This window comes from Silurus aristotelis (assembly GCF_946808225.1).
Source record: "Silurus aristotelis genome assembly, chromosome: 28".
In the NCBI taxonomy this organism is placed as follows: Eukaryota; Metazoa; Chordata; class Actinopteri; order Siluriformes; family Siluridae; genus Silurus; species Silurus aristotelis.
The window spans coordinates 13,733,038-13,747,260 of NC_139601.1; the positions used below are offsets into that span (position 1 = coordinate 13,733,038).

The window sequence follows — 14,223 nt, forward strand, 5'->3', positions numbered from 1 at the left end:
ATGCGGCTGGTCCGCTGTGGCGACCCCTAATGGGAGAAGCCGAAAGAAAGTTTTATTTGCCCTATACACTAAACATTAATGTCTTTACTACATTTACTACTAGATTTACTACAAACATTATACAATTAATCCCACTATTCGCATTCAAAACTCACTAATAAGACTATGAGTAGTGTGGTAATGGTCATAAACCTCATCTCATTAATTATTTTAGGCATGTATTTGTCAAATTGTCATGCTTAATACTTCTACTTTCTATCATCTCAAAACAGTGGCATATGTGTTATAGCAGGCAGGCAGCAAAGTGAACCATCGGTTCTGGAAGCTGATATGTTAGAAGCAGGGAAAAATGAGCATTCATAAGGGTGATGAGATCTGAGTGACTTTTACTGGGCCAGATCTATAGACGATTATTCAGTCTAAATTCTCCGGATGGTGTGAGTTAAAACCGTTAAACCAACAAGTAGTTCCGGTCTTAAAATATCTTTAATAATTTTATAACACGTTATTCCTATCGAATTCAAGAATATACTAGATAGATTTGACTGGGTTAAAAATGTTTTTATTTTTCTTTAAAAAAATGTATTCAATCAATAAACATACATGTTAAAGAAAGGACTATATTTTTTGTCAACTCTACATATCCCAAGTATTAAACATAAATTAAAAATCGAAGAAAATATCAGTGACAGGTACTGTGGATAAAATTAATACATAAATACCAGTGGTGGAGAGTAACAAAGTAAATTTAACTCATTACTGTAATTAGTTTTTTCATGCATCTGTATTTTACTCAAGTATTTCTGTTTGGGGAGACGTTTACTTTAATTTCACTACATTTCAAAGTCAAATATCTTACTTTTTACTCAACTACATTTTGCAAAACCAAATTATTATTAGTGGATAAAAACATAACTGGTCAAGCAAACAACAAGCCACCGATCAGGGTAGAGTGCGTGCTCTGTTTTAAACTTGTTTTGATTGCTGCTTGGCAGTGGTGGGTATAGGCAGAGGTGACATGGGCATCCCGCCAGGGTGTCCATGCAAAAACAAAAAACAAAACAAACAACAAAAAAAATCTGTCGGGTTTTTTTTTCACTACGTTTATTTGCACAGTCGCATCAATTATTATAAATTGTCACGGTAAGTAAACCTATTTGGGACTCGGCGTGTGCACCCACTGCCCAGAGAAGTTCCCCTTTACTCATACACTCAGATGAAAAAAGGGTCTAAACTCTCAGGAGCCCAATTCAGAAAAAATAGTAAAAAAGTAGGGGGTACAAATTAACCAAACAAAATCTATAAAGGAAAATGTTAACAATACCAATAATAACAATCACAACAATAATAATAGCTTACATACAAAAATTAAATAATATATACAAATACATGTAAAATAGGAAATTCATTTTTCGTGTTTTTAATCAATCTAAGAGATTCAATAAATACGTCAATTTCATTTAAGAAATGTAGAAAGGAAGACTGCTATTTTGAAAGTTTTTGTTTATGAATAAAAAAAAAATTCCCAAACAAAATGGAAAAGTTAACAATGTAATTCACTGATATATTAGTTTTACCTTTGTAGTAACAAATAATATTTTAACTGAAAGGGACTGGAAGAATAAAGGTGATTAACTAAATAAAGATATAAGCTATTCCAGAAGTTTTGCATTTTTTTTACATTGAAAAAAATAAATGGATCAGTGTTTCATCTTTAATACCGCAAAAAGAGCATGAACTGTCAACATCCATATATTTTGAGTCATCCCAAAAGTCATTTATCATCTTGGGTCATTTAACTCATTCTATTAATAGATTGGTGTGCAGAGAGTAATATTAGAGTCTTTGCACATAAACTCAGTTTATTTTACCATGTATGGCTCTACTTTTACTTATGTACATGCTTTGTGTACTATGTCCACCACTGATAAATATTGACTTGCTATTTGAATAGACATCATGTAGCAGCACAGCATTGTCTGAAATCATGAGAGTACTGGTCAAGATATTTAGTTAATGTTTGTTGTACTTGTACATCAAAAAAGTCAGAATAAGAAAAAACATTTTGATCCCAGTAACTTTGACCACAACATGGTTGCTGTTTGTTGTGCCAAATGATCAAGCTGAGTAATTCAAAAACTGCTGATCTTTGGGATTTTCCCACACATCTGTTACACAAAATGGTATAAAAAAAAACAAAAACACCCAGAGGGGCGGAATATACTCTATGTGGATCAAAATGACTTGTTCATGAATTTACTTATGTACAAGTTATACTTGTTCACATACCTCAGTGGTAATTACACAGTCATATGAGAACATTTTCAGTGAACCGTACACATGTATATAAAGAACTAGTGACTCACTGAATATACGTTGTCTGGTTCTTTGTGTGTATATATATATATATATATATATATATATATATATATATATATATACACACACACACACACACACACACACACACACACACACACACACACACACAGTATCTCACAAAGGTGAGTACTCCCCTCACATTTCAGCAACCATTTTAGTAGATCTTCTCAAGGTACAATACTATGCAAATGAAACGTGTATATATTTGATAGTAGTCAATGTGCAGCTTTTATTGCAGTATAGATTTACTGTTCTCAAAAAAATCATTCAACATACAGCCATTATTGTCAAAAGAGCCGACAACAAAAGTGAGTGCACCCCAAGTTAACATGTCAAAACTGTGTCCAAACTGTCAATATTTTGTGTTAGTAATAGTTTACTCAGCAAGGCAGCTGTCTTCTTGGCGGTGTGTTCGTGGTCATTATTATGTTGGTCAGCCCATTTTTTTAATGGAGGGAGGGCATCATGTTCTGCTTCAAAATGTCACAGTACATGTTGGAATCCATGTTTCCTTCAATGAACAGCAGCTCCCCAGTATCAGCAGCACTCATGCAGCCACAGACCATGATGCTACCACCGCCATGCTTGACTGTAGGCAAGGCACAATTTTCTTGGTTCTCCTCACCACCGTGTTGCCACACAAGCTGGACACCATCTGAGCCAAACAAGTTTATCTTAGTCTCATCAGACCACAGGACATGGTGCCAGTAATTCATGCTCTTGGACAGGTTGTCTTTAGCAAACAGCTTTCTTGTGAGGGAGCTTCAAAAAAGGCTTTGTTCTGGGACGATGGCCATGCAAACTGACTTGCTGCAGTATGCAGTGTATGGTCAAGTGGACCTTCCACATTTGCAACCTCTAAAGCAATGCTGGCAGGACTCATCCTTCTTTTTTTTAAGCCAGCTTTTGCGCCTGACGCACAGCACAAAGACTCAACTTCTTTGATCGATCTTTTTGATGGGAACCCGTCTTGGAAAACCTCTGTATGACCCTGGCCACTGTACTGTAACTCAGTTTCAGGGTGTTCCTGAAATTCATATAGTCTGGCCATCTTTGTTGAGAGCAACAATTCTCATTCTCAAATCCTTTGCCATGAGGTGCATGTTGAACATGCATTGGTCCATTTGAGAGAATTGTACTCAAACCACCAAATTTTAACTTCTCTAATACAAGATACACAAATTAGTATTTGGACTCTAAAAAAATTTTAGAGGACAGTAAATAATTTACTTTGAAGGTTTTTTTTATTAACTTTAAAATGTTTCAAATAGAATGGTATTTTTTTATTTTTTTTTTAGAAGTGCTATAGATAATATATTAATATATAATAGGATTAGTTTTAAAAACATCATCAAGGAGTGTAAACAAAGCCAGTAGGGTAAAAGGCATTCATAATGTCAGTTAAAAATATGTTTTTTATCTGAACCAATTTAGACAGTATAGATATTACAATTCAGATTAATCATCAGCCCTTTAAAAAAAAAAAAATGCTCATAGTTATAGTCCTATTAAATTTAATGAGCTTTGTTCATGAGTCCTCCTGCCTGATACACTACATCAAGAAATAGGGATATTTCTAAGAGGCTGTAGGAAAAAAAATATTTATATTATTCAGATAAATTACGTTAAATCTTGATGGATCTGTAACAGCATGAGAACTCAGTTTCCCTTGATAGTCTACTAGGTTTGTGAACATTACAACATTGACTTGCATTCGGCTACACTGTTCTCTTAATTCTGCCAAGCTTGATAAAAAGGCATAAAAAATTATTATTCATTATAAAATAAATGTATGTCTAGCAAGCACCTTTTTTCACTCAAGTTTTAAAATGCAAGGCAATGCCACTTTGTAGTACTGTAGTACACAGTTAAGGAATAAAGACAGCTGTGCTAGGATTTTTGTCATTGTATTTTTAGTGTTATGAGTGTTTTTTAAAGCCACGGTTAATTAGCTACAGTGCTGGCCTAGAAAGTGGGGCCTCTGCCTCTGAAAGTATAAGCTGTCATCTAAACATTTACTGTAGACAGTAAGTTTCCACCCCATCCCCACAGTAATTGGCAATAAATGTCATTCTATTTAAACATCTGCTGATAAAAGTTGATCCAAGAGCCCATGTAATTGTAACTCATCAGCTTCTTATTATCAGCTTCTTATGATCAGATTTGATAATGCACATGATAATTATCATTAAACTTCATTTCAAAAACCCAGGAAGCAAGCATGACAGAGGGATTATATGATTTGTCCTAGTTTATGGAATCATTTAAATGCATGAGTCTGATGATGATTCAGTTTGTATACATGGGGAATATAACATACGCATACTGAAAAGATAAATATCTTCAGGATTAAAAGCTAAAAGAAACAATTAAACATTCTGATAACTAGTTGCTTACATACATTACCACATACTATACTGTGATCAAGTAAAAGTGTCACTGTTATCGAACATTTAAACCTCTAAAGTGAAATCAATTCTGCTCAATCAATGGCATCACATTAAGCCTGGCATATGCCTTTCTAACTGAGGTTTAAGTGTGTCACCACAAATTTAGCCCAACCCTCTACCCTGGAGGATTTTGACTGAAACCAAAGAGAAGAAAGAGTTTTCAGCAAGCACATCATCCCTTGGGAACAAACTGCATGAATATACTTTACATAAAATAAGCTTCTGGCACATCAGTGAAATTCACAGGTCATAATTTTCACACTAACATCAAAGGAATTGGGGTTAAAATGAGTGTGAGTATGATATAAGACAGAATAAGACAATGGAAAGAAAGGATTTTCCCCCCTTTAGCACCTTTTCTAATGAGACCACATGAATATGCGTGCCTCAAAATTAGAAGATTACAGGTAAAACCATACAGTGCAATGAAAAAACAATGAAAGAGCAAGAGGGAGCGAAAGAGAAAAGTAAGAGTGAGTGAGAGTTAAGAGAAAGAGAGAAAGTTTACTCTCATCTTACCACTGATGCAAAGGCTCAATGAGCACAGACTCTCATCACAGGTCTCAGGACTCTCTGCCTCCCACTGGAAGCTTCTTTCCCTCTTCCGAGGTGACATCCTCCTTACCACATACAGCAATCTGTCCATTATACACACCTTCCTTTAAATCCAGCAGAGCCACGTCTTATCTCTTTTACTATGAGTGTGTTAGATGTGCCAAGTCGGATAAATGAACAAGCCCCAGCAAAGTGAGAGTGCTGTGCTATGAGAATGAAGCAGGAAGGAGGGGAGAAAAGAAAAACATCCAATTTGCCCAGCGCGCTCCCCTCATGCTGCAAAGCTGTAACCCACTGCTTTCTCCAGCACAAACTACCAGCCTACTGCTCATTTTTTTAAACCTCCCTCCCCTCTGTCTCATCCTGTGTGTTGCCATCCACAGATTTAATCCCTTTCATAAAAGGCCTCCCTAATTAGCTAAGCTCATAGCTAGCTCATTAGAACTGGGTGAGAAAGAAGAAGTTGACCGTGATTTGGCTGATAAACAGATACTACTTTGAAATAGCCATGGCAGGGGAAAACGAAGTCCACAAGGACAGACTGATGTGTAGGGTATGCAAATGATAAAATCAGGCCATTTCACTCCATTGGCAACACAATCTCATAATTCTAAATTCGTTCAGAAGTTTTCCCAAGATCCAGTAAATGGTTATTATTAGGCTGGGACTATGGAACACAATTTATCTTGATTTGTAAGAAAACCAATAGATTTATTCTCAATTAGTTCTGGAGCTGAAACTGCATTAGATGTTCTAATGCATTAGAAGGCTCTCTCCACTCGGAGTGTGGCGGCCTCTACGGCCTGGTCCACTGGAGTCCTACTAACATTTGCAACGCTGCGGGATGGTCCACCCCGCTGACCTTCATCAGGTTGTATGACCTCGACCTTAGAGCCACTCTGGTCAGTGTGGCATGATTTGGACACTCGTTACCAAAGCGTTCCTCAAAGGGAACGTCTCTAGGTTATGTATGTAACCTTAGTTTCCTGAGAGAACAAGACGCTGCGTCTCAGAGCCACACTCCCTGCCGCGCTTCCCTTCTTATTTGCAGAAGCTAGCATTGGCTCCACTGCATGCGCATTTTGTAGCTTCCTGGTCGTGACGTCTTGCCATTGGCTGGATTTCACAATGGATTCAGAGTGTGAACAATGCGGATGCATTCCCGAAGCATCTTGTTCCCTCAGGGAACATACGTAACTTAGAGACGTTCTCCAGTACATTTAAAGTTCAAATGGTTGAGCTTAGAATGAAAGTATAAGGTTAGTGGATCAAACAATTATTATGAAATAATAATGTTCTTGTCTGCTAAATTAGGAGTATGATCAGTTGCCACTAATAAATGGCTCTATATAAGCAAAAAACTGAACTAAACTTGATGTACACTATACTGAAAAGCCTATACATGTAAAAAATAAAAATAGCCAACCAACCTTATTATTGATTTGTTGGACAGTACAGTGATCCCCCCCGCTTTACCGCGGTTCTTGCCTCCAGTTCACAACTAGTTTGTTTCGCTGATTTTTCCAGTCTCTCGCGGATAGCACGATAGACCAAAAAAACGTATAGGGAATTGTTTTTATTTTAGTTTTATTTTGAAATAATGAAATTTATTACAAATATATATATAATTATTAATTATGAAATGAAGTAAAATGTTAATGCAATTAAGTACAGAATGCGATCACGTATCTTCAACTCATTGGACACTTAAACCAATAAAGAAGCAGAGAAACAGTGCATAGGCTACGCTACTACAGAACTGTATACTGTACAGTATGTGTACTCACTATAAATGTGAAACTGTGTACTGTATTTCACACAGTATTCCTCTCGCTAAATTATTGCAAATGTTTTCTGTGTGTTTAAAGTGTGTGTGTAAGGATGATTTACGGCTAAAACAATAATCGTCCATTTATCGCGGTTATGTTCCAAAACACGCGAAAAAAAACGCGTTCAACAGCAAAATCGAGAGTTTGTTATTCTAATTTTTCCATAGTGAAATGCTACAAAATGAGAGCCTGCAGACTCCTTCCTGAAGTGGAAGTTAACAACCATAAATGATAAATAAATATTACCACATCAGAGATTATACTTTTGTTTATATTTGTATCAAATTTTTAAATCTAATTTTGATTTAACCGTTATCTAAATAACAGCGTTTTTAATATTTTATTTTATAGATTTTCTGGAGTAGCTGCCAAGTCTAGCCAAGTCCCTGTGAATACGCTGTTACTTTAGAAATAATACAAAATGAGCCCATTTAAGTAATCAATCATTATTAATTCTATCGTTAATGTTACAGCTGGAACTCCTGTCCTGTCCAGGCTGGTAAATAAAAACAAAGAATTACGGACTATTTACAAATTCTGTAGTTAACTGATTACAATGCTACAATTAAATACACTTTATGGCCATATGTTTATGAACGCCTGACACATGCCGTATTATACATGGCTTTCTATGCTGTACCATTACAAATTTCCATCACTGGAACTTTAAGGCCCAAACCTGTTCCAGCATGACAAATCCCATATGCATTAAGTGAGTTCCATGAAAACATTATTGGAAGAACTTGAGTGACCTGCACAAAAGCCATGGCACCAAGCTCATTGAACAACTTGGCAAATGCTTCCCCCAAGGCCTTCTCACCCAGTGTCTGGCCTCACTAATGCCCATAGGGCTGAATGATCAAATCCCAAGAGCTAAACTCCAAAATCTAGTTGAACACCAGCCCAGAAGTGTAGAAGCACAAATAGGACCACAAATGTACACAAACTTTTATCCACCTAGTGTTTTTAATTGAACATACAGTATCATTGTAAAAAGAATAAATATAAAATAATTATTAAAATCCTAATAATTAGTTGGCACCCCAGTTTGAGGCCATTAGGTACAGTTCTTATGGCTCACCAGACCTTGAATACCACAGTTCACTTGTCATTACTTTTCTTTTTTTGTGGGAATCCCCATCTCTAAAACTAATGCTACATTACTGCTCACACTGCTTCTCTATGTGCAACCCACCCACACATCAGACAAAAAGCAAATGAGCCATGGAGGTGGAAGTGACACACAGAACTAAGTGCAGTTTAAAGCAGCTATTAGCTTTATTATATGGTGCAGAGGCAGGAAAGTCACTCTGTAAAAAGTTCTAATCCAACAAAGTGCCTAGTCATATAATTTGCCAAATTTATTTTTCACTCTCTTTACCGAGTTAAAAAAAAAAGGTATCCATGGGTGTTGTAAAATCAAAATAGGAAAATTATCATTGGTTCTGGCCTATACATAGTAGTCTATATCATTTGGCTTTTTAGTCAGCATTGTGGAAATTGGTCATTATAGAACATTTTTTGAAAATGTTGTTTGCTGAATCTCGTTCCAGTTCCACTTTCAAAAACAAGCTGACCAAAGCTTGATTGTTATACAATTCTAAATTAGGCATTAATGTTTGACATCTGTGGATTAAAAAAAAACTGAACCTTTCATAGACATTGATTTATATTGATTTATATCAATATAAATCAATGTCTATGAAAGGTTCAGTTTTTTTTTAAATATATTATATATATATAATTTATTATAATAATATAATATAATATATAATATATATAAATATTGATTTGTGACAAAATTGTGGTATGGAGCAGTTTGATATCAAACATCTCAATTGGTTTATGCAATATACAGAGGCATATGCAATTAAATACTGCCATAGATTAACATTTAAAGATTTCAAAATCTTTCAGACAACTATCATGGTCATCAATTGTATGCATACCAAACAGATGCATTCATTGCATACACATTACATCTATAGTATGGTACTGTTAAACGATGAGGACTAGAGATTTTGATAAGCTCAAGGGTTTTGTTCAATTTCCAATGAGATACCAATATCTGCTGAGTTTGTAATAGTAGTTTTGGGTTTTAACGTTGCTTCTGTTCAGGCTGCTGATGTGGCATGATACATTTAAACTTATGTACTTCTGGGGCACTCCTACACTCACATAGCAGATATAGAGAGCCTCCTCCACAACCCGTTGGGATTATTTCTGATTCGCCGTTCTTTCTTACAAAAATACCTATATGTGGCCTAATTTATAGATTTGCTCTCAGAGCATGTTTTATGATTTCAATGATATGCAGTCGTATTAGAAATAAACAATTTCAAAAACAGGGCAGCCTTGAAAAATATACTGTCTGTTCTTTCTGTTATGCACATATAGTAAGTCATAGTAAAGATGAGTCAACAATTATAAGTTGAGGGAAATATGTTTAACAAATAGAACAGTTATGGATTTACAGATATGGCACTCATAACAAATCTTGTAAAGTAAGGTAGAGATGGCATTCATCTAGTGTTAGCAGTTGCACTGTAGACGCTACCATGTAATATATGCACTCTGTGAAACCTGAAACGTTAAAATATTATAATAATTTTGAATCCAATGTAGTAATTTCCCCTTTTTACAAAGTTTCCCTTTATCAAATTAAACCACAGTGGAGTCAGAACACTTGTGACTTGAGTAATGTTTTTTGCAATATAGAAGCAAAAATGATAATTTACTCAATTATAATGCTTTTAAAAATGCATTTTCAACAATACTTTACTCATAAGTGGGAATAAAAGAACAAATGACCAAGTTACAAGGGAGATTTTAGAGATTAACCTTTAGAAGGACTCTGTAATAATGTCATCTTCTTTCGGCTGCTCCCATTAGGGGTCGCCACAGCGGATCATCCGTCTCCATACCCCCCTGTCCTTTACATCGGCCTCTCTCAAACCAACTACATGCATGTCTTCCTTCACCACATCCATTAACCACTCTGTTAAACCACTCTGTTATAATGTATGATGTGAAATTCACACAAAATTCTAAATATCTCTGAAGCTGAATGCAAAACTGCATGGACAATTTTTTAGTACATATGTGTGTAGTGCATTTATGCTTCTACTCTATCACAGGGTTGTGAAATATGAAATGTTTTAGAAAGATTAAAAGCTGGAAAACAACACTGACTCCCTAGATGCAATGAGAAAATGGGCTCCTTATAAATAAAAAGGTATTCATTCATTCAACAAATGCATGGTTGGACTTTTTTGCTGTCTTTGGTCCTCCCTCTCTTCCTATTTGTTGTCTCTGCCCATTGCTCTCTCTATCCAATTGCAGTGTATGCATTTTAAACATACATCCGTAATTACATATCAATCTTTCTCACACAATCAGCTTTACCTCTTTCCCATGTGTCCTCCAAACGAGTGCTGGTGCTACCTTACTAATACACACTCACACACAAAAATGCAAATCAAGCAACAAATCATACCAACCAGATGCAAATGAAATCTTTAAAATCAGAGAAGTGCTTGAAAAGCATTGGCTGTGTTATGCTCATTGTTCTTTTCCATTAGTTCACTAAATTCAGGTTGAGAATGCGAGCATTGTTCTGCATTGTCATAAAAAAAATATATAGTTTGATCAGCCAATCAAAGTTTTCACAGTGCAAATATTTCTTATAACTATCACTGTGTATCACTCCGCTTATGGGATTCATTGTTATAGAATATAAAGAAATGTGCTACAAACTGTGGCAACCTTCATACAGTTGATAATGGTCAGGTGACCATGTAATTCATTTCAATTCGTGTATTTATATGGCACTTCTAACGATGGACAAAGTCTCAAAGCAGCTTTACAGAATGTAAGAATTAAAGAAAAAACATTGAAATAAGTGCACTATGTGTATTATCCCCCTCAATGAGCAAGCCTGGGGCAACTGTGGCAAGGAAAAACCCCTTAGATGTTATGAGGAAGAAGACTTGAGAGGAGTTCGACTCAAAGGGGAACCCATCCTTATTTGGGTGACACCAAGAGTGTGATTAAAATTCATAAAAACCACAATACAAGCACCAGAGAGTGAGAAATATGATAAGCACCGAAGTGTGTTATTATAAGTAATGTCCTTTCTACAGTCTAATACATTAATGGACAGTATGACTATACATTTGGCCAGACACTGCTCCACATGCATAATATGTTAGCAATATCCCACAAGCCTTTGTCACCCAAAAGAGCTTGGGTTACATTTTGAGAATGGTTCCCCCAAACAACGTGGAATATACCTTAGGACAAACAATCAAGCCTAAAGACTCTCTCCACAATTATTACTAAATTATTATTGTTAGTCATTTCCGGTTCTTTTGAAATTACCCCTTCTCACCACTTGTGAAAACTTGACCTTTTTTCTCTCTAGGAATGACTAAATAACATTTTGGTAATCCAACTGCAGATGTACAGTGGTCAAAGATATAAAGGCTCTTACATAGGTCTTTTTTCCTCATTTGATCTCAGGGATTTTTTAGCTGCCACACTAATGCCCAATTCACTACACAATTTAAAATGTAACACACTTCAAAATATCATCGTCAATATTTTTACATGTACTTAACAAATGGAATATACAAAAGTACCACTGGCCTCCAATTTTAACCAAACCATTATAAAACAGACTCAAAGCATGTGGAGATTTCCAGTGTTCTACTATACATGATCAAAGAAAGAGTTTGCCAGATACTCTGATGCAGTCATAATGTTAACTAGGTCAGCCTATTGCTGAGACATGATGATGCTAACAGTTTTTATCACTCTGACTGGAAAAGAAGACAGAAATCACAATTGTGGAGGCAGGTAAAATGAGCTCGAACAGCTTACATAAACCCAAGACTTAACACACATGCTGTGTCTGTGTGTGGGTGCATGAGTATCTGTGCGTGTGTGTGTGTGTGTGTGTGTGTGTTACTGAATTCTTTTAACACAGCATAGCCAGGATACCAAAGAATACTGAGGCATTATACAAAACTAAACTCTTCAGAGATTTGTGGCACAATAGGCAAAATAACCCTATGAGTCTTGGTTTGTTTGATGCTGACATTAAAAAGCAAATAAATTATTAACAAAACTTGCAAAGTATTAATAAAGGTCTGGATGGCATAGTGCTTCTTATCATAATGAACTTCTATCTGATATAGGCTTAGTTAACATAACATATAATGCTGTGCAAACACAATGGCACTAAGCAATTTCATGAAATATTAATTTGCTCTTGTAACTGTAGAGGTAGGTATTTTTTTTCAGGAATAAAAAAAGCTGACTAGGTGTAAAGGTTGTTAAATGTAGCATTAAAATCGTACTAATTCTTACAAGGAATATGATTAGAGAAATGCTCTCAGTGGGCTGTCCTGGTCTACATGCATACAAATTGCAAATCAATTTTTAGTTCTTCTCTACAGAACAAAGCTCTTCTTATATAGTCATCAAACGAAACTGCTGACATGTCGCAAAATATGAATCGCATCAACATTATTTGAATTTAATTTCACTCAATGGCATACTTTGTAATATAGACATATTTCAGAAAAGTACCTAATTTATGTGCTCTGCTCGAGGTAAATCTGCACTTTCTAAAATTTGCATATTCCATTTGCATGTAAATACTGACCTCAAACTCGGGCTTGACAAACCTTATTCCATTAGGATCCTCCACGTCTTGGCACATATTAAAAAGATGTAGATATTAGAAGAAATTATAAGTTCTGAAGGTAGGGCAAATCTATTGTATGTGTATGTACACTTAGAATCATTATTATATGTCAGTACATAGAATCTACATATAAAGTAATGTCCTTTGAGCCATACATTGAATTTGCAAACTGAGAAGACTATTAATGGGCCAGAGCATTAGGTCTCAAAATAAGCGTTCTTTTTACGGCTTTGAAGATGAATACCACAGCTGCCACCTTGTCAATTACTACATCTAACACAAGTAATATGACAAAGGCTGTTGTGAAGCCGCATAGTGTCATGGATGAGGTTTTGCGGTTATTAGCTAATGGAGGGGACCTTTCCAAGCATATGTTAGCATTAGAAGGAATGTATGAAGGTTTATAATTGCTGTGTTTATTATACACTGCTGAAAGACCAGCTAAGGCCAGCTCCCACATGTACCTATCTCATTAATTATAAGAAAAATAACTTATATTATAGATAATGTTCTTGAACCTATCTTGAAAAATGTATAAAATTGTAAAGAATAATGACATAATTTGTATGAAATCACTATATAATATTATTTGCTATTTTCTACTAATTTTGATTTCTTTTTTTTTCTTTTTTTATCAAGGTTACACAGGTTTCTTTTTTTTCAAGATCTATCATTGCAAAATATAGATTTCAGATAGTAAAATCAATTCAAATTTTATTTTGTCTTATCCAAATTAAGAAAGAAAGATTTTCTGCATAATGTTTTTCAAGCCTTTTATTTTATTTATATTATTTTACTTATATAGTCCAGTAACAATTTTATCCGGGTCAGGGTCACTATGGCTGCAGAAGTCATGTTTTAATTACATAGCACACGACAAAGAAATACCAATACGTCACGTCATGCATGAACACACTGTGAAACACATATACTGAATTATTTTATTTTTATTAAATTTAATCGCTATGAATATTTCCAACTGGAACCCAGCCATTAGGGTTGAACAAGCCAGTGTACTCTTAGTGCCGGTCCGAAGCCTGGATAAATAGGGAGGGTTGCCTTAGGAAAGGCATCCAGCGTAAAAAATGTGCCAAATCAAATATGCGGATAACCAGAATCTCATACCGGATCAGTCAAGGCCTGGGTTACCAACGTCCGCCACAGGTATTGTAAGCCTACAGGTTACAGGTGGAAATGTGGCTACTTTTGGCTGAAGAAGGAGAAGGAGAGGAGTGAGACGTCTACAGAGACAGCTGGAAAAGGAGCAGTGTAGGAGAGTGAAGGTTTCGGTGGGCAC

The 14,223-nt window shown here is 35.5% G+C and overlaps 1 protein-coding gene and 1 long non-coding RNA gene across 9 annotated transcripts in view; both read right to left on the reverse strand.

The window, feature by feature from the left end:
• LOC310722228 overlaps positions 1–14,223 on the reverse strand; it is a 439,622-nt gene that overhangs the window by 157,105 nt on the left and 268,294 nt on the right. The window lies entirely within an intron of this gene.
• The window catches only part of grip2b (glutamate receptor interacting protein 2b), a 189,593-nt gene that overhangs the window by 128,550 nt on the left and 46,820 nt on the right, over positions 1–14,223 (reverse strand). For 2 of the 8 annotated variants that reach the window (XM_083534405.1, XM_083534406.1), the window contains exon 1: positions 5,352–5,505. The exons of 3 other annotated variants lie outside the window; for them this stretch is intronic. In XM_083534405.1, the coding sequence (XP_083390531.1) occupies positions 5,352–5,478 (127 nt within the window). In that variant the 5' untranslated portion in view covers positions 5,479–5,505. Of the gene's footprint in view, positions 1–5,351; positions 5,599–14,223 lie in introns of those variants that run through there. 3 more of the 8 variants (XM_083534408.1, XM_083534407.1, XM_083534397.1) reach the window with 3 other exon arrangements.